Genomic DNA, 22,545 nt, shown 5'->3' with positions numbered 1-22,545 from the left:
GAGTCTCCACATTCTAACATTTACAAGTTTGTGAAGAACTTAAGAAGAAAATTAATAGTTCAGAAAGGGGACTCTTTGTAGTGGTAGACAAAAGCACTAAATCCAAACAAGATTTTATTGAAAATGAGGTGGCTCAACTCTTTTCTGAACTGCTCACTGAAAACCGTTAGGTACTATGATAAATTTGCTTAACCCTTGAGACGAACCTGTGTACCACACTTTGAGTACCACTGGTCTAGGTCATATAAAAATCTGGTGAATTAGTCATGTGAGGATTGTATATTTCAACAATGTCATATACTCTCTCTCCTCTGATGGTCAAAAGTAAGATCCTGTGGACCTTTTTGATTTTGTTCTTTATAACAACATTCAAATTACTGTCTATATAATTTAATACACCCTCCCCCAATTTTAGATCAAATTATATGGTAATCAGAAGAAATGTCTACATTATAACACTGGTCCTCATCATTCAGTCAGGTCTCACTGATTACTAAGATATCAACTTTATCTACTTGGTGTAGCAGGGCTTCAATTTAGTCTATTTATGGTGCATTCTTGTTGAATATATGTACATAATTCTGAGATCTGAGTCATCAGTATTGTCAATAGTTGCAAGTCTGGATATATGAAAAGTTTTCTTAACATGGACCTTTATTACAAAATATAAAGTGTACATACAAAATGTTGGAGTAGTCTTGTATCCAGCCATTTTACTAGTCATATACTCTTTATGCTTCTACAAGTTAACTAAAAGTTCAATGGGGTGCAGCACTGGATTGTTTGCCATAGAATATGTATCTGAGAGGATACGCTGTCAGGAAAAGAACTATCTTTCGCTTATTGGTGATATTATATTGTGAAAAGTATGTATCATACAAGGTACCAAGCAAGTTGGTTACACGGTTTGGGACAAATGGGTGGGTTTGCATTCAGGAGACAGTGTCGGCAGCCCTGAAGATGTTTTACCATGGTTTTCCATTTTCACACCAGGCAGATACTGAGTCTGTACCTTAAATAAGGTCATGATCAGTTCTTTCCCATTCCTAGCCATGTCTTATCATGTCGCCATCATAAGGCCTTAGTGACGGTGCAATGTAAAATAAATTTAAAAATTGCGAAAAGGATTAATAAAAGGTATTGTTTGTTTGCTACTGGCCTATTTTGAGTCTTAATATAATAATGCAAATAATATATTATGCACAATCACTTGATAAATAACTATGGGAATGCTAGTCTCGCTTGAACATAAGTTTTCTTTAAACTTGGTCACATTGACTCATTTACATATTGTGTGTTCCTATTCACACCCCTGTCTTTTTATAAATGACTTGGTTCATCACTTGTTTGTTCCTTTCCAATGCCAAATTAAGTGTTTCAGTGTCTACACACTTTGTTAAATAGTAGTCTATATTTCTTTTTGCTGCCCAAGAAGAACTAGACTTTCTTGATTCTTTAAATTTGTTTTCTTGATGTTGATAATGTATATCCTTTTCCAACAGAAATGTTGTGAAAGCATTTTACACCGCTGGAATGCTTTTTGATGTTCTCCAAATATTTGGAGAACTGACTGACGAGATTGTCCAGAATCGCAAGTATTCTAAATGGAAAGCAGCCTACATTCATAACTGTTTGAAGAATGGTGAAACTCCTATTCCGGGTCCTGTAGAAGATGACACTGAGAATGAAAATGAAGAGAATGCTGCAGGCTTCATACCAGCAGGTGGTTCCAGTAGTGCTCCATTTAATTTTGGTAATTCTAAATCATTTCAAGCTGTGTATTGAAATATATTTTCCATACTCTGTCATAAGAAATCATCTTTGTACTGTATTTATACATTTTTTTAACAAACGTTTGTATGGTATGTCATTTTAAACCTTAGAACATGAATTATTGGTACTGGTTTCTATTGATACTGCCTGCCGTTCATTAAACGTTTTGACTGTGGTTTTGGTTGCAGGAAAAAGAGATTTTCTGCCATTCTCTTCATAATAGAATCACTCTTGTAAAAAGGTTTTGTGGAAGTTTACTGTGTCATCTCTGCTTCACCTTAATACGATTCCTCTCACCATACAACCATCATGGGAGAATACATATTTTTAGTATTTAAAGTGATCCCATTGCTTCAGTTTTACTTTCTCTACCTAGCATTTAGTCACTTTAGGTTTCATCCCAAGCAACAAAATTTAATTAAGTTTTGGAAATACTAAATGTAATATCATTCTCATGTATTTCTTTTTGAGTTCAGTGCTGTAAGATGGCATGCTTTTAACTGTCTGGTATGACCAAGTCTTTACCATAAACTATCTGTTTACAACATTTCCACCCAACTGATTCTGTTCCATTTTACACTTTTTAGTTGATGATCCATGGATGGTTGAGCAATATAGGTGAAAATTATAGCCTTGTCTGACCCCTTTAATCACTCAGAACCAAGAATCCACTCTAATTGCAGCTTGATTGCCAATATAAATGCTTTTGATTCCTTGTTAAACTTTTGAACCCATAATTGTTTAGTATGGCCAGCATCTCTTTCCTTGGTAAGGTGTTTCAAAACATTAAGCATTCCTCTCATAATTTCTTTACTTGGAACACACTAAAAATCTGGTTCTTCTGATTTGAATCTGCAATGATTTTCATCCATCTTATACTCCACCAATATCACAATCCAAAATATATGTGTATATTTTGCCTGGTACACAGATTGAAAAATTGGTCAGTACTTCATCCAACCCTTCCTGGATCTTTGATTATAATTTGGCACAATACTGCCTCATGCAATTTTAAGAAACTTGATCCAGATATCAGTAACCTGGGGTACTGTACTGGACAATGGAAAATAGAGGAGAAGGAAAAATGAAATTGATCTCATGATCCAGCAACCAACTACCCTGCAGAAACAGAAGAGCAGAAGAATCCAGTAGGTAGACCATCTAGCCCACATGCCCAAAGAGATTAGTGAAGAAGGCACCGGAGGGCTAGCCCCAAATGTCAGGTGCCCCATCGGATGGCCACGACTACACTGGATGGATGACCTAGCGAAGGACCTGACAGCCTTGGCCTCAATGACAACTAGAGGAACCATGCACAGAGCAGAGGCGAATGGAGAAAATTTGTATAAGTAGCATGTCATGTATGGGACCTGTGATTGCTGAATACTATACTGTAAAGTGTCCAGTAGATGTCTCTTTGTGTTTATGTGGGCTATATATGTATTGAGAAAGGAAGGGAATTTTATGCTGTTTTTATTGATTTAGAAAAGGTCTCTGACAGAGTGCAATGGAAGAAGCTAATGAACAAACTAAAAAGAAAGGAGTAAACTGGAAGGAGAGGAAACTGACAAGGAACGTGTACTTACAGCAGAAAATCAAAATATAGCTAGCAAATGAGATACAGAGGAAAGTAGGATTGGAAGGGGCAATAGACAAGGATGCTGTCTCCCATTCTGTTCGATGTGTATCTGGGAAAGATTGTTGGAAAATACATGGATGAAAGAAGAGGAGTTACTAAATGTATTTTGACATAATTTTTACCATATTGTAAAGCATTTATTTAGAAAGGGTAAGGAATATGAAACATCTGTTGCAAACGAGAGCCAAGCAGTGCTGATTTTAGTGAAGGAATTTTAAAAATATCCATCCGAGCACTTGCTTACAATGCTTAAATCATTAATAATAGACCCCAAGAACCAGTATATGTATGTGTGTATGGTTTTTTTTAATTTTTTTATTTTTTTTTAATGAAGGAATTTGAGAGAGGATACCATATTTTGGAAAGTTAGTTGGAAAGGGCATTGAAGGACATGAAGAATCACAAAGCAAGTGAGATTGATGAATTACCAGGAAAGGTGTTAAAATGTCTTGGAGACAGAGGTGTAAGGAGATGGTATATACCGAGCGAGTTGGTCATGAGATGAGTTTGCATTCGGGAGATGGTGGGTTTGAACCCCACTTTCGGCAGCCCTTGGCCCTGTTTCATAAAATATTTATCACTAATATTATTAGTAAGAAACCAATAATATTAACTAATATTATTAGTATTGTGTTTCTTAGAGTTATTTGCTAATAATATTAGTGATTATTTTGAGTCAAAATTATTAGTAGATATTCTTAATATTAGTAAATCGTTTCATAGATAATGTGACTAAAAAGTTACTCATCTTATTGGGCTTATTTCTACGAGTGTATCTTGACTCATAATCCATATTATTAGTGAAACCAAAGTGAGTGATATTTTAATATTTTGTCATAAAATCATGAAGATCATTGAAATGGAAAATAGAGAAGGAAAAATGAAGAAATTGATCTCATGATCCAGCAACCATACAACCAAATAATGATGAGGAGTGAGTGTAAGTATTCACCGTCCAATAAATTTCAGGCCAAAAACAGCCTATACTAGTTTGTAACAAATATATTAATACAATGAGAGATTTAGGTTAGATTACAGAACTTTTGAGTATTTGCTTCATAGGATTGGTAATAGAACGTCCCGCTGCAAGGAATGAAGCATTAACCTCAAAACAGCAGCTTTAGATTGCACTCCACGTGTTAGTAGTGATGCACAGTATCATTGTGTTTGTGATCATCATCATCATCCTAAACCATCTCCAGTTTCCCGGGTGTGGTATATGAGCCTCCTCCATCTCATCCTGTCCTTGTACCATTCTTCCTCCACCAACTTGTCCCAATCATGACCTCTCAGCAGTACATCGTTCTTAACTAAATCTATCCATTTCCTTCGTGGCCTTCCCACGGGGTCGTCTTCCTTCTACTTTTCTGTCAAATTCCTTCCTTGCAGTTCTGTTTACTGGCATCCTCTTCATGTGACTAAACCACTTCAGTCTTGATATCTGAATCTTATTGAGGAGAGAATTATCTATTCCTACTTCTTCTCTAATTTTCTCATTCCTAATCTTGTCTTTCCTGGTTTTCTGGATCATAGTGCAAAGTGATATGCATGGTATTTCAAAAGTGACAGTCTCCAGAGTTGTGACTGGGATAGACGACTCCCTTCTTCAGGATGTATGTTGGTCTGCTGGCTATGGTGAAGCATTTGCCACATTCACTGAACTTGGCAGTACTCTCTTAGTTTGTGGAGTACTTGATGGAACGCCCCAAATTGATGCACCAAGTGCATATGGACCAGCATTTGTTGATCAATATGGGAAACATTCATTGAACGTAATGCTCGTATGTAGACCAAATTTAGAATTCACTGTGCTTGTGCAAATTGGCATGGTAGTGTCATTGATACTAAAGTTCCGAGACTAAGTGACCAGAACACTACGATGGCTAATGGTTGGACACCATTTCCGGGTGCAATTCTGCTCGGAGACTCTATCTATCCTTTAAGATCTTGGCTTATACCACCAGTAAACCAAGATTTTGCTATTCCATCTCAACAGAGAGTTTCAAGAGAACATAAGATTAAAAAAAGTAAAAAGAACAAGCGAGTTATAGGCTGCAAATAGCCGACGCTTTAACTCTAGCACTTTTCGCAAAGAAACTTTCTTTTCTCACGTTATTTTCCCTTCTTTTACCCATTTTCATATGTATCAAAGTCACAAGAAAGAAAATATAGAGTGAGGCTATCGAACATGTATGGATTAATAGTCAGTTGTAGTCAAGCACCAGCCTACTGCTAGGAACAAACGCAAACCAAAAACAGATGCAACAAACCGATTCTAACCTCCATTTGTGTCAGCTGTTTAATGAACTAATATTATGAGTGAAGACATTTTATTAGTCATGTGTAAATCTTTATGAAACAGAATTTGGTTAACTAATAATTATTTTTATGAGATCTAATATTATTGGTTAGTTTTATGAAATAGGGCCCTAAAGGTGGTTTTTCATGGTTTCCCATTTTCACACCAGGCAAATGCTGGGGCTGTACCTTAATTAAGGCCATGGTCACTTTGTTCCCACTCCTAATCCTTTCCTATCCCATATTCACCATAAGACCTATCTCTGTCAGTGCTACATAAAGCTAATTGTGAAGAAAAAAAAAAGGAAGAGGGAGATGGTATGCCTGTAACGAGATATACACTGACTGAGCAAATGTCATGGGATAGCGGAGCATTGATGCACGGGTGTGTTGTCTGCGCACCACACGCCCCCTGTGCCAGCGGCAGTTGTATAGGAGACCTGTTGAGCAGTGGATGTGCATGTGACAGGTGTAACATGGAACGTCATCATAAGCTGACACCGTTCGAAAGGGATATGGTGGTCGGTGCCCGACGGATGGGAAGTGCGATTTCGGAAGTGGTGTGGGAACTCGATCAACCGTGTCCAGGGTGTATCGTGAATGGTTGAATGCGGGTGTCACCGTCTACAACAGACAAATGACCAGCCGTCCAGCCACCCTCGATGACCGTGACCGGCGACATCTGAGATGGATTGTCAGTAGTGACAGACGGGTAACCGTGCAACAAATCACAGCTCAGTTCAACACAGGCCATGCTAGACACGTCACCCAGTGGACAGTCCGTAGGAACATGGGTTCTATGGGGTATGGAAGTCAGCGCCGCACACGGGTGCCACTGTTAACCCAACATCGTCGGGCACAATGACGCGCATTTGTCGCCAGTCACCAGGAATGGACACTGGAACAGTGATGTGATGTGATACGGCCGGACGAATCACGATTTCAACTGCACCATGCCGATGGGAGGCACCGTGTATGGCGCAGACCACATGAAGCGATGGATCCCACCTGCCTCGAAGGTGTGGTCCAGGGCGCTAGTGTCTCTGTTATGGTCTGGGATGCATTTTCCTGGCATGGAATGGGCCCCCTAGTTGTTCTGGAAGAGACTTTGAATGGTACATGGTATGTTGAGGTGCTTGGAGACCATCTCCACCCATTTTTGGCCTTCCAGTACCCAGACAGTTCTGCGGTGTTTCAAGATCATAACGCGCCGCCACATCACTCCCATGTCGCCCGGGAATGGTTCCAGGAACATGCAGCGGAGGTCCAACGACTGCCATGGCCATCCAGGAGCCCCGATATGAACCCTATCGAGCATATCTGGGATGTCCTGGAACGTAGGCTCCGTGCCATGGATCCTGCACCCACGAACAGACCAGCATTGGCGGCCGCTCTGCAAACGATTTGGTGTCAGCTGCGTCCAGAGGACTACCAGGGACTTGTCTACTCACTTCCACGGCGTCTCACTGCAGTTCGCAGGGCCAGAGGAGGCCCCACGCGCTATTAGGTGACTATTCCATGACATTTGCTAAGTCAGTGTATAACAAAGGTGAATGGCCAGATTACTTTCTCACAACAATGATGATACCAGTTGCAAAGAAGTAGAAATCTCCAAGAAATATGAGGACTTCATGACCATTAGCGTGATAATTAAAATTGAAATAATTGATAAGGAGATTCCACCTATTCAATACCAAAGAATAAGAAATGTAGTGAATTACATTCTCATTTAATAATAATTAGAAATGGTACCGGTTTCGACCCTAGTCCAGGTCATCATCAGCCGATTAAGAAATGGAAAGCAATGCATAGGATCAGTAGAAGAGGCAGTATGAAAAGGAAATAAACGGGGGTAGACACTGTAAAACTTAGAAGAAGTAAAATACAAGTCATTCAAAAAAAAAAACAGTGCGCAATCTCTTAGCGGCAGCAAGGCACACGCAGCGCTAGGCAAAGTCCCACAATGATTACGAATAGCGGAGAACTGTTCAAAGCCAGTTATTTAAACACAGTCAGGCATAAAGTCACATCACAATCGAACACATACGAAGGTCCATATTCGTGTAGGAGTTGAAGACGAGCAGATTCATTGAAGCAACTTGCCAGCTCCCTGTGATCAGCGCGACACATTCAATATCAGGCACTGTGGTTTCAAACGTCAAAGTAAAATGGAGAATAGCTTGACTAATTATTATTAAATGAGAATGTAATTCACTACATTTCTTATTCTTTGGTATTGAATAGGTGGAATCTCCTTATCAATTATTTCAATTTTAATTGTGATATTCTTCAATATGGAACAATGAAATTTTCAACTTTAAACGCATTAGCCTGATACTCAGTGCAGCCAAAGTATTACTTAGAGTACTAGCTAAAAGACTGTATGGAAAGCTAGACAGTTAAATTGCAGGAGAACAGTGCGGTTTTTTGAAGATGTAAAGGAACAAAGTATGCAGTGGACGCGTCAATAACTATTGGTGAGAGAAAGGAAGAGAATTTGATGCTGCTTTTATGCTTAAAGAAAAGGCCTTTCACAGAGTCAGTGGAAGAAGCTGAGGACATAGTAAAGAGAAAAGGAGTGAACTGGAAGGAGAGGAGACTGATCAGGAGTCTGTACTTACAGCAGAAGAACAAAATACAGATAGCAGATGAGATGCAGAGGAAAGCATAATTGGAAGGGGTGTTAGAAAGGGGTGCTGTCTCTCTCCCATTCTGTTCAATGTGTACCTGGAAAAGATTGTTGGGAAATATTCTGGATAACAGAGAAGAATTCATGATGGTGGCAGGAGGCTAGAGTACATTCGATTTGTAGATGACATGGTGATGTTAAGAGAGTGAACGTCTTACAAAATTGTACAAAACTGTTTTAATCCTCCTAGTCAATACTATATATTTTACGTCCAATTAAGATGAAACTTCACAATTTTGTAAGAAGTTCAACCGTCAATACAGATTTAGCATGAGATTCATAGTCTGTAAAGAGAGTGAACAGGCTAGAAATGGAATGCCAGCAGACCTGGATATAGCCTATGAGCAATACAGAATGAAATTTAGTAAGACAAAGAATATGCTAATAAGTACAACGGGAATTAAGGCAAACATCAAGATAGATCAGGAGAACATGCACAATTGACAGCTTTCAAATATCGTGGAAGCATAGTAATGAACAATATGAGATGCAGTTGGGAAGTAAGGACTCACATTGCCATAGCTAAGGAGACCTTCAACAGAAGGAAGAAACTCCTCTGTTGGCACTTGCACATGGGGCTATGGAAGAGGCTGGCAAAATGCTTGTTTGTAGTGTGGTGCAGAATGGAGCAGAGACCTAAGGCAGGAAGATGAAAAGAGACTGGAAGCATTTGAGATGTGTTTATGGAAGGGAATGGAAAGGATATCCTGGGTGGAAAGGGTATGAAATGAGGAGGTTTAGGAGAGAGTTGGAGAAAAGAGAGCTATTAAATGCTATATGCTATCAAAGCAAGGAAGAGAAACTGGCTGTGAAGAGTGTGTTTGCTGAGGGACATCTAGAAGGAATGGTGAACAGAGGAAGAGGACAGAAGGTACCAATCGGTGGACATTGTAAGGGTAGCAGGAAGGTACCAATAAATGAAGAGGGTGACAGAAAACAGGACTGCATGGAGAGTCATTCTTGGAATTATCTACTTAAGTAATGTAACCTTTAAGATTTTGTGTTCAACTGACTGAAGAACTTGAAGGTTATACCAAATATACCTGGAAGAATTGTTGAACATAGAAAGCTCTACAAAACAGTTCAGTATGTTTACCTGTCTGTAAGGAGCAGTCCTCAATGAGTGTGTTTATATTATAGATTGCAGTAAAGGATCAAGTGTAAAATCAGAAACCATACTTCAAGATCAGTCGTATATTCCTTATCAAAAGAAATTGTTTATTCACATCAGTAGTCTTAAGATAAAAATACCCATATGAGTTACAGTCATCATAGTAAAGGTACAGGAATAGTTTAAATATTGTATGGGGAGAACGGAGCAAGCTAACAAGTAGGTGGCCAGAAGAATCTGGGATAAAGGCCATAGTGAGCCACGTATGTCATTACATCAGGGGAAAACAGAAATGTTGTCTACAAGAAAATCAACCTATCACCGTAATTTAAAATTGATCTTGTGCAGCAAAAATTTGCCGCACTATGCAAAAGATTTCAGGGGAACAGATTGCCATCAATCCGTTGTTAGACTCACCAGTAAGCTGTAGCAGGTCAGGTGGGCATTCAATTTAATTACGGTAGGCCTAAATTATTATTTAAGGTTCAACCTCTTCCACTCCGGTTCACTCCCAGATATGGAGCGATTTCCCTGATTGAAGAAAATATTTAATTACTTGTTTAAAAACCATCTTAGACTAAAATAAACTGTAGAAGGACCCTAACGGAAATCTTTTTGTGAATAAAGTGTATTTAATTGTTGAAAAATCCTATTATTTTAATTTTTCAATACTTTGTGCAAGAGTGTACGAAGTGCTTTTAAACTATGGTACTGTGCTTGTTTCTTCCTAATAGCAAAACTCTGGTTTTCATTTATACATTTTCTTATACCTAAGTATTTTAAGCAGTTTACTAATAATTTTTTTGTACATGTAAATTCATAATTTACAAAGTTTACTTGCACTTCTGAAAGACTGAAAATTGAATAAATTATAATACTTGCTTCCCAAGGAGTTGATCCTGTATAATTGTCTAGAATCTCTTCGATAAGATGCATTCTGAACTGCAGATTAGTGTACATTCCCCCATTTGTTGCGTGTATTATGAAGGAGTTGAACACCATGAGATCCAGTAAATGTCTAAATATTTTGTGGTAATATTTCTTCAGCCTCTTCCTTGCAGTGGCATATGTAACAATATATTGATTGGCTAGATAGACACCTGCCCATATCATTATTCTAATTGTTTTGTTCCCTCTTTTGTATCTGAGACTATCTTTATTTTGCCATTGTGGATGCTACTCGGCATACAGTTCCCTCTTATCCTTTCACTTGAGAGCCATCAACCTTTTCCTGTACGAAACTGAAACTTGTCCTTTCTTGAGATTCCGTTTCATAACTTCTTTGAGGAGTTTCTTTTGATTATGGCGTCTGTATTGAATTTGTTTGGAAGGTCGAAGAGTTCTGGACTGCTGTAATAATTGTCCGTGCCGATAAGATACCCCCGATTCAAAATGTTTTCAGCCAACATAAACACAATACTTGAAGGCATTGATGTATTCAAAATGTGTAATCCGAGAAGCTCTGTGTTTTTTTGTTTTCTTCCTAGTATACCAGATCATGTTACATACATACCATGTCTTGGCTTTGCTTAATTTGTATGATTCCATTCCGAAACTGGAATTTTTTAAAAATGTAAACTTCCCACCTTAGCTGCCCTTTATATAACAAGAGACTCTCACCAATTGACAGTTTGCCATCAGGAGTATAAGCTTCTGAAAATTTTGCTACCAGGTGATCAAATACAGGCTGTATCTCGTAAATTTTGGGAGGAATTTGTCCATTATATGCCTCATTATCAGAGAAATGTAAAAAGCTGTGGAGGAGGAAAACCTCTTCTCTGTCACAAACTCATAGAAAATAGGTGTGGGCATCAAGTGACTGCGAGAAAAATAGTGTGCTGATTTATGTTTCTGTAAAATCTCCTGCAGCAGCAGTATGCCCATAAGAAGCTTTATTTCATCCTTATTTGTTGGGATTTAGTCTTGGTCTCAACTTTTTTTGTTTCATCGAACTGAGTTTTATGTGCAGTTTTCTGCTGGGCATAAAGGTTTTTCTGTTCAGCTGTGCTCTGGCATATCTCGTCATCAAAAAAGTAATTCAAATGTTTTGCTTGGCATTGTTTTTTCTAAAACTCTCCCATTACGCCATGATGGAAGTTTGGATCAAAGCGGGACCTTCCTTGTCTGCTTTCATCCAGGTTGACAAAGTTACACTGGTTGAAATATTATTAGTATTTTCATCACTACTGTCACTATCACACTCATTACTTGAACTGGAATCGAACATGTGTTGTCTCTTTCGCAACTGCTGCTCATTTGCATCAGTTGGGCCTGAATCCTATACATTTGAGTCTGTAGTACTTGTTGCAGGTAAATTTCCCTCCAGCAGAACTTACTTCACTAACATCACTGTCCTCCCCGCTAAATTCCGTTATTTAGTTTATCATGACCTGTAAATCATCCTCCTGTAACGGTGGGAGCCAGTAATTTCTTTTAAATATTTTAGCAGAAGAAATATAAGAAAAGGAATCAAATCAAACCCTGGTCCTTGCAGATTAGAAGCAAATCATGAATTGTGCAAGTATTACAGAACACATGAGTATGATATTACTGTAAATGCTGTGTCCTTCCATGCTTGGCAGTAAACACACACTCCTCTCATTAAGGAAGAACTCAAGGTCACAGTTCTTATGAGTCATCAGGGAGGCCTGTTTAGTATCATATCATTTCTCCCAAAATCCCCTCTACAGCAATATTATTTGTTGCATCCAAGGGACGATAAGGCAATGAGGTAATGCTTCAGCGAAAGGCTATAGTTTTAGGTCGTTCTTGCCCGGAGGTGAGTTGAGTTCTTTATGATGGAGCTCATGGATGACAGATAGGTATTGGACATAGTATCTGTGTGCATTTATTTCTACAGTTGATTAATTTCGCCTCGTCCCATCATTGCCGTAAGACCTATCTGTGTTGGTGTGACGTAAAACAACTGGCAAAAAAAAAAAAATCCTCGATTCAGATTGAAAGAAATTTTACAAGTTCCTGCTGATATGCCAGACAGCATGCTATACAGTACTAGGGAATTCAAGGGACGAGGGCTATTCCGTTTGTGTTGGAAGGTTGTTTTTAAATGCATCAGTGCCCTTAGAATACTCTTTAATTCCAGAGATCCTTACATACTATATACAAGGGAACCAAAAGAAGAAAGCCTCCACTGTTTGAGAAGGCTTCATCTAACATCAGATGACAGTGTATTGAATAAAGGATGTATCTTTAGATCTCCAGAAAATAAGAACCAACTCAAGAGAAGTTGAATTTGATAAGTGGTGCAATCTCCCACAGAAAGGGAAAGGAGTTACCTTTTTTTGTCAACATCTTCCAGCCAGTCAATGGATTAGTCGCCTTCAAGGATTAACTTATAGCAAATGGCGTGATGCCTCAAAAATGACAGGCAACATAGGTGGCTGTACAAGCTATTCCAGGCAGGGCTATGGACACTAACCATTGTCAGCGCTACCACAACGAGGTAGAAACTCTTGCTCATGTCCTCAGTTACTGCTTGCATGCAGAAGCTGTACTAAATACTAGGCACCATAAAATACGATCTGCCAATGCTCAAGCGTTAAGGGACTCGGGTTTTACAGTTGTCAAGGAGGTTCATGGTCTCTCTATTACAGGCAGCACCTGTCGAATTGACATGATAGTCTTCAAAGACCACCAAAAGGGCTTTATAATAGATCCGACGATCAGATTCAAGACATTCGAAATACAACCCAATGAGGTATGTGAGGAAAAGAAAACAACACATGACCAACCATCTCATTCTATTAACAAGAATACCGGCTGGATGATATTGAAGTCATAGGATTAATGGTTGGCACTAGAGGAACCATTCCTCTCTTTCTCGTCCAGTTCTGCAAATCATTTAACCTCAATCAGGAATTAATAAAATAAAATGCATTGACTGCCTTGAAATATTCCATCCAAATCTTAAAGAACCATATCTCCTATTTTTAATGGAACAAGATACAGTATGTCAATGCTAACCAACTCACATTTACTTTAAATATTCATATTGTCTTTTTTGCATACATTGTCCTCAGAGGCAATCTGCAGTTGGGGAAAGTTGAAATAATAAAAATTAAAATCACAAACATAACCATCACATTAAGAACCCTTAAAGTCATAATTTTAAGATGTAGTTTTTAAAATTATATAAGTATTTAGTCTTGCAATGGTTGGATTTAATAGTATCAGTGAGCACCTGTCTTGTTATCTATGTGAAACACTTAAAAATAAAACCATTTTTGTAGATATTTATTTAAGGAGAGTGGTCATAGCTACCTTCAGACTGACTCTATTCATGCTGCAAATAAAAATATTTGTACACCACACTAGTATAAACTTGCCATCGAAATAGCCGGAAAGAAGTCTTGGCCTTATACTGTAATTCAGCAGAGCTGCAACAGTGTGTATGATTTAGACTGTCGGGCTGAGTAGCTCAGATGGTAGAGCGCTGGCCTTCTGAGCCCGACTTGGTAGGTTCGATCCTGGCTCAGTCCGTTGTTATTTGAAGGTGCTCAAATACATTGACCTCATGTCTGTAGATTTACTGGCACATAAAAGAAATCCTGCGGGACAAATTTTCGGCACCTCAGCGTCTCCGAAAATCAGAAAAGTAGATAGTATGACATAAAAACAATACCATTGTTATGATTTAGACCAGCTGTAGTGAACATGTGGATGTCTTGCACACCAGTTGATGAAACAGTTCATGGAGAATTGAACAAAAGATTCTACAAAAGAGAAAGTTAATTGGCTTTACATAAAGTGGTTTAGTTTCTGTGCAAATTGTCTGACAATTCTGTTCAAGTATGGTGTGAAGGATGATCTCCAAAAGCTTGTGGCAAATCCATGTGCAATTGATTGGACAATCATGGCTCTGAAAAAAAAAACCCACAATACTCAATCGATTTTTAAAAAAAATAAAGGTTTGTTGAATCTGGTGAAAAATGATGTGGTGGTTGTGATTATTGTTTTAAGAGGAAGTACAACTTGGCAACTATCCTCTATTAAACTAATCAGAAGGAAAAATGGGAAGGAATCCGACACTTCAAAATATGAAGATATCGGCCAAAGAAGCACAATGGCTTTGAAGGGCATGAAAATTAAAGACTCCCTAGGCCTCAAATGCTCTTAATACCATTGGGGTCGGAAAAGGACAAGAGTTGCCCCCTGTGAGTTGAGGACGTAGACGAAGAATACACCCACAGTGTCCCATGCCTGTTGTAAGAGGCAACTAAAAGGAACGACCAAGAATGAATTAGAACCATGAAACTACTTGTAATTAGTACCATCACGTGAGGAACACCATGGGTCGCCTTTACATGCGAGTAGTATCACTATGTTAGATACACTATACATTTGTGATTAGTAGCAACAGAGTAGTGTGTGAATCAGTATGGGTTTTTTTACAGTACCTGGGATTAGACCACTATATGCAGAACACCACGGGCTTACGTTGCCTATGATTAGTACCATTGTTAGAAACACCACGGCTGGGCTGAGTGGCTCAGACGGTTAAGGCACTGGCCTTCTAACCCCAACTTGGCAGGTTCGATCCTGGCTCAGTCCGGTGGTATTTGAAGGTGCTCAAATACGACAGCCCCGTGTCGGTAGATTTACTGGCACGTTAAAGAACTCCTGCGGGACTAAATTCCGGCACCTCGGCGTCTCCGAAGACCTTAAAAAGTAGTTAGTGGGACGTAAAACAAATAACATTATTATTAAAGAAACACCACGGGTCTAGGCGTTGCCTGTGATTAGTACCCACTATATGAGGAACACCCTGGGATAATACAAGTTCCAGTGATCAGTACACCTATGTGAGGAACACCATTGGTTTGCATTTCCTATGATTGGCACCATTATGTGATAAACACTGTAGATCTGAGTTACCTGTGAGTAGTGCCACACTGTGTGGAACACCGCTACATGAGAAATACCATGGTTCTACTTTCCTAGCAGTAAGTACCATTATCAGGGACTGTTGACCTGGATTTTGGGCCCCTTTAGACAGCAAGTATCATCGATTCAGGATTTTGCTTTGGAAGCAGCCCCTTGGTCAGTATATAATGTTGTTGTAAGATAGTTTCTGGGAAGGTGGGGCATGGCAGGTCGAATCCACTGATTGTTTTAAGTTCACAGTCATTGTTTTTTTTTTAATACTCCAGTCAGTGGATAGATTTTGGAATTTAATTTAACTTTCAATATTGATAGTATCCCCAGAGAGAAGGTTTGGGAAACCATGGTTAAAAAGAGACTCGGGAGAGAAATGTTAGAAATGGTGCAAGCAGTGTACAACAACTGTGTTAGCAGAGTACTGACCCCAGTTGGAAAGACAGAATGGTTTAGGAATAAGACTGAACAAAGACAGGGGAGTGTGCTGTCACCTCTCTTGTAGTTTATTATGGTCATGGATGAAATGTAAAGGAAACAAAGGAAACCTATAAAGAGATGAAGATACTGCTATTTGCAGGTGATGTTGTGATCTGGGGAAAGAACAGCAAAGAAGTGCAACAACAACTAGATGTACTGAAAGAAAATTTGAGAAGTATGGCATGAAAATCAATACAGAGAAAAGCAAGATTATGGTGATGTTGAGAGGGAAATGCAAGGAAAGGGCACTGTGAAAATTGGAAGTCAGGGTCAGGAAATAGTGGACCGCTTTAAATACCTAGGAAGTGAATTAATGCAAAATGCTGGGTGGACATGGAGATTTACAGGAGGGTATAGCAGAGTAATGCATTCTACCAAAGTGTAAGAAAACTTGTTTGCAGCAAAGAAGTTCCAAGGAAAAGTAAAGAGATAATGTACAAAATGTACTATGTACCCATACTGACTTATGGAGCTGAGACTTGGACTTTGACTAGCAGGCAAGAGAGTGGAATTCAAGCCAGTGAGATGAAATTCTTAAGAAGTATGATAGGACAGACAGAGTGAGAAATGGAGATGTTAGGAAGGAAGTTGGGATAGGAAAACTGGATGAGAGAGTTGAAAAGAATAAACTAAGGTGGTTTTATCGTGTAAAGAGGATGGAGGAGAATAGAATTCCAAAACAGATGCTGGAGGCAAAGTGCGAGGGCAAGAGAGCAAGAGGAAGACCTAGAACAAGATGGATTGAATCAGTGAAGAGTGGCATAAGAAAACGAAATTTAGACTGGGACAAGATCGTGGAAGGAAAGAGGAAGAAGAAGTGCCATAAATACCCCAACCTGGCAGGAGCTGGATAAGGGGAAATAATGATGATGATGATTTCAATATTATGAGCTGACATTATGAGGAAAAAATAATTTTCTACGGAAAAGAAGGAAAGAGTCTCAAAAGGATTGAACATTTCTCCTAAATTGTCCTCGTTTCAATGCTTGGGAGTTGGCAATGATACTTATTCAGTCGTGACTTCCTTTTGCTACCCACAAGTGTTAAATTCATTGCGAATGAAGTAGCTCAAGCACTGCTCTTCTCCACTATAAATCCTTCACTAATGTTGAATTTGCTGTGTTAAGTGTACCTGACAGTAGACAGAAAGGTTGGGAAAGAAGTGAGGCCTACATTAAGCACATCTGCACTGGAATCGCTTATGGTTCAGAAGACAAAAATGTCATCTGAGTTGGAAGGATGCTTCAAGAAAACTTACACTGAAAAGCAGCTCCTGCGTGAGACTTGGAGCTTTGGACTTGACTCGAATTTTTTCTCGGCGACGGAGGGCGATTACTGATAATCCACTTCAAAGGTTGGCACCTCCGTCATCAGAACAAGAGTTTAGCATGGAAGGTCGAATAGGATAGATGAAAGTTAGGAGCTTGTCACAAGTAAGTTGAAGCAATGCCAGGACCCAGCTAAGGTCCCCATGGTCGCCAACCCATGCTTCCAAGTTAAGAGCCCCTGGGGCCCCTTTTAGTTGCCTCTTACAACAGGAAGGGATACCATGGTTGTTCTTCTACTACCCCCACTCACAAGGGAATCTTATTTCAAGTCCTTTTTCAACAAATTGCCACCTGAAAAGGATGTCTTTGATGAAGCTGTATAGGCACAGGACTATGGCAAGGAAGATGATTAGAATGTTTCACTACTGAGCAAGTGACTGAGTGTTTTGGGTCATTCAGCTATCAGCTTGTATTCGGAAGGTAGTGGGTTCAAGCCCCACTGTCAGCAGTGCTGAAGATGGTTTTCCGTGGTTTCCCATTTTCACGCCAAGGCCGCAGTCGCTTCCTTCCCACTCATAGCCATTTCCTCTCCTATCATCGCCATAAGACCTATATGTGTCATTGCTAGTAAAGGAAATAGTTAAAAAAGAATGTTCTAGTGGTGGGCTTCCTGTTCTGTGTCTTTTTTATATTAGATATCCCATTATATATTTTATTGTATTCAAAGTGCTAAAATGTCATACTTGTCTTCCATATGGGTTAAAAATATGTATATTTTTTATTCAAAATGCCCTGTTTACACCTTTGTGACACACATAATAATACTGTTAGCACTACGTTTAATAAAAGGCATACTTGCTAGTGCTCAGTTGTGCCATGGCTCGACTTACCTGAAATAAGAAACGCATTCAAATAAAATATTGAGAATTTTCTCTTCAATTCGTTAGAATGCATTATGCTTCATAGAAAAAAAAAAAGTGTAATACTACAAAGGAATAATGAATGCTAACAAAATATCAATATGAAATCTTGTTTTGAAATTTCCCACAAATTGTTAAAAGTGGATGTAGAACTACTGTGCTTTAAGGTATCGACATATAACAACAGATTATATCTTAAAAGAAACAACTTAATTAAAATACGAGGATTGGGGCAAAAGTCATGGCAACTTTTTTTTTTTCTTGTCGATATGTGAATGGATCACAAACGTATATGTGTCGTGTGGAAGTTCTGCAGGCATAGTGTGTATGCAGAACAACAGATGGCTCTGTGATAGCTGGTTATAGCGCAGCGAGGGCTGTGAAATCAGTCAGTTGGTGAGTGTCATCCGAGATGGAAGCAACCTGTTTTGAGCAGCGCACGTACATCAAAATAGCCGTTCTCCGAGGGAGAAATGCGATGGAATGTCACAGTGAATTAGTGGAAGCCCTTGGGAATAATGTCCTACTATACCGTACAGTAGCACGGTGGGTAGGAAAGTTTCAGCAAGAATGTATGTCAACCAGTGACGAGCATTGTTCGGAACGACCTGCCAGTGTGGGGACCGACGTGGCAAACGCTGTCATCGAGCAGCTCCTGGATGAAGACAGACGATGGACGCTACTAGAGTTAGAGAGGTCAAATGGCATCGAGAAACGCACCGTCCACAGGATATTGCGTAATGAGCTACAACTGAGCAAAATCGCATCGCGGTGGGTACCGCATGCACTGATGGAAGTTCAAAGGTGGGTGTGCTATGCAATATGCTCCCACCACCTTGCACGCTGGCAACAGGACGGCAATCAATTCTTGTCACGAATAATCGCCATCGATTAATTTTGGGCCAGGGCATACGAACCAGAACTGAAACTTCAGTCCGCGGAGTGGCTACATGCTGGATCACCAAGGAGGCAGAAGGTCCGTCAGAATCCTTCCACAGTCAAATTGATGGTGATCGTCGCGTATGACGTCAGGGGTGTCATTGTTTGCCACTTTGTTCCAATATAGCAGAACAGTGACCGCACAGTACTCCAGGGACTTCCTGGTGCAACAGGTACGACGTGGCGTTCGGGAGAAACATCCGGATCTTGTGAACAGTGCAATAATCCTGCACGATAATGCAAAACCACATAAAGCAGAGTGTGTAGGGCAGCTACTGCGACGTTGGGGATGGGAAGAATTGGAGCACCCACCGTACTCTCCCGACATTTCGCCCTGTGACTTTGATCTCATTCGAAAGATTAAATAACCACTATGTAGTAGGCAGTTTGCAACACGAGAGGACATTGCTAATGCTGTGCGCCCCAACAGGTGACCTGATTCACACATGGTGCGGCAAATGCTGAGGCAGATAGTATTCAGCGCCTCCCACGTCGTTGGCAGCGTGTGGTGTCAGTAGCAGAGGACTACTTTGAGGGTCTTTAGGCCCAGGTTTGTCATGTCAACTTTATGTGTACTGTATTATTCTTTTGCACCGGGAAGACCATATTGCGCTGTATACTACCGTAATAAATTAGTGTGTTATGATATTTCAGTGCTATTCATTGTCCACACATGTAGTTAACACCTTGTCCTTTCGTCTGTGTATGTCACATTTTCCAACCGGACTGGTATCTTCAAGAAAAAAATAGTTGCCATGACTTTTGCCCCAACCCTTGTAGAATGAAGTTTCATTCTAATCAGAGGGACAAAGCTGAAGGTATCCAACACTATGAAAAATGAAGGTATCGGCCAAACAAAGGCAAGGGCATGAAGATGAAAGACTCCCTACAGTAGGTCTCAAATGCTGTAATTCCATCAGGGTCGGAAAAGAACAAGAGTTGACCAAGTTGATTAATATTATTGAGAAGTTTAAAACCATTTATGTCAAAACTTGTTCACAGACTACCAGTAATTGTTAAAATGTTATAACTTATATTAAAGAAGCACTCCTCATTTGGTTCTTCTCTCCTCACTGGTCCTCTATTAGTAATTTGATAGAATCTCATGATGTTCTTCCAAGAATAAAACATGTCATTCTTTTTTAATCAAGTTGTTTCTTTTTCAGGTATTTTCTAAATTTTATTTATTCATAAATTAGTTTCGACAGACAGAAGAACCTAAGGCCCAGTTTATTCAAACTCTGTAAAGAGATCGCTAACAATCTATTTGTTAACACATCGCCCTGTACTATGACTGTGCTAATACCCCTTCCCAATACAATGATACGGGCATAGTTCTCATTTTTACTGCTGAGCACTGCATCACTTGCATTGAAACACGATTGTTCATTACAACACACTCAAAGTATTTTTTATATTTATGTTTAAATCTATTGCCAGTCACTCAATAAACATACTTAAATCACACCTTGTTCCTTAATATAGAAGTTAGTGAAGAGCACGTCCCTACGAAGCGGACCGGAAAAATCCGTACAAAATTCTATATTTACGTGAATAATCCCCTCCACCAAATATTCCCCACATCCTCATTTTAGGAAGGCTCATTTTGAAAAAAATACATGAACATTCCTTCCATTGAAAGAGTAATATAGGCATAAACAAACATTTCATATCACTCTGCCAGTTCCGTGTGGTATGTACGCAAATATGAATGTGTAAATTTACGGATATAGTTGCTTTGCCTGAAAATATTTGAGAAATACTTTATCACCGCTATAAAATATATTTTCCATGAAAATTATCAAGTAGGCCTGTGTATTTCATTAATCTGAACTTGCAGTAGGCTCGATTCCCTGTAGATCGATAGATTCATTGTCTTAAGAGAGGTAACTTAAAGGGTCCGCCATTTCAATACAAATAAATGTTATAATGGTTAAGTTACAACATATTCACTTGGGACTAGTTTCAACACTATTTAGTGTCATCTTCAGCCAAAATGTGAGAAATAAGCTTAGGTACATATATACAAACATACACATTACGCAAAATATTATAACATTATTCTTAAATAAGAATAAAATGCTACCCTGTGCAAGTAATTCATTCACTGGATTACTGTTCTGTATGCATTTTTGGATGCCTTATATTTGCACAGAAACTACCCGACGCCCTTTAAACATCGTGGCTTATCAAACTTTCCTATAATACCAATATAATGGTCCGTTATTGGACATTATAAATTTTCCGGCTAACTCATTCTTGGTTGCCTGCGTTTCGCCCTCGTATGCTAAGTTAGGCTCGTCAGTTGGGACTTAGCACACCACCCAAGACACAAGGCTAGTGCATACCTTAGAGGCCACTGCATAGGTTACTTGAAGCCACCAGCAGTGCCAATGCACTATGAGAGCTATGTCTCATTTCCAAAAATTGTTGCCTGCCTGGCCATCAGATGATACAGATGTTGATTCCCATAGGGAACTTAAAATATTTGTCCTGAATGAGTAAATTTATAATACCAATATAATGGTCCGTTATTGGACATTATAAATTTTCCGGCTAACTCATTCTTGGTTGCCTGCGTTTCGCCCTCGTGTGCTAAGTCCCAACTGACGAGCCTAACTTAGCACACGAGGGCGAAACGCAGGCAACCAAGAATGAGTTAGCCGGAAAATTTATAATGTCCAATAACGGACCATTATATTGGTGTTATAAATTTACTCATTCAGGATAAATATTTTAAGTTCCCTATGGGAATCAACATCTGTATCAAACTTTCCTATGACGAGGAGAGGGAGTCTTTTGCTTCCGTCTGCATTGTAACACAGTACAGTGACCCTATCTCCTTTTAAAAAGTCTGTTTGGGCTAGGCATAAGAAAACCACAGCAGTTTCATTGGCATTGACGATATTGTTCGTTGCATACGAATTGATTATAATTATGAGCCACGCTTTTTTGCCAACTGTTGGTATCGCCAAAGGGAATCATCATTGTTCGCAGTTTCTGCTTCTTCACACACTGCCTGTTATGTGATACTTTGACATTCCTTAATACGCTGAATACAAGAGAATTACGATTTCACTCCAACTTAGCAGCTATAAAACAAACTGTCAACGCACCGAAGTGAGTGAAAGTACGGAAAGCTACCCTTGCACGTTTCGGAAGACGCATTCTATCGTGACATGGAGATATTTTGAATTTAAATTACTGTGTAAAATACTATTTGTTTTTAAATGTAAAGGCAGTTTTAAATTAAGTCTGAATTGTTTTCCATTGAAATATGACATATGGGGGCAGTTTTCCTCCATCTGCAGATACACAAAGCATAACTGTACACCCAGTATCGAAAACTATGTGAGCCAGGAACATGTTGCCAACATTGCTGCTAATAAAACCCGCACCCCAATTTCGTACCTCAAATTTTTAAAGAAACATGCGGAGATTATTCGCGTAATGTTAAGGATAGTAAATACTACTGGAAAGAAATAATTTCACATACCTCTCTATTTTGTAACTACTTACACAATACCTTTCTG

The 22,545-nt window shown here is 39.2% G+C and overlaps 1 protein-coding gene across 1 annotated transcript in view; it reads left to right on the top strand.

Moving 5' to 3' along the window:
• The window catches only part of Vta1 (vesicle trafficking 1), a 63,732-nt gene that overhangs the window by 5,854 nt on the left and 35,333 nt on the right, over nt 1-22,545 (top strand). Inside the window, exon 3 of the mRNA XM_067134902.2 lies at nt 1,503-1,753. Coding sequence (XP_066991003.2) covers nt 1,503-1,753 — 251 coding nt within the window. The remainder of the gene's footprint in view (nt 1-1,502; nt 1,754-22,545) is intronic.

The sequence above is a fragment of the Anabrus simplex genome, chromosome 1 (genome assembly GCF_040414725.1).
Source record: "Anabrus simplex isolate iqAnaSimp1 chromosome 1, ASM4041472v1, whole genome shotgun sequence".
Classification (NCBI taxonomy): domain Eukaryota; kingdom Metazoa; phylum Arthropoda; class Insecta; order Orthoptera; family Tettigoniidae; genus Anabrus; species Anabrus simplex.
Note: the sequence above shows the minus strand (reverse complement) of the source record. Positions and strands in the feature narration are given on the sequence as shown.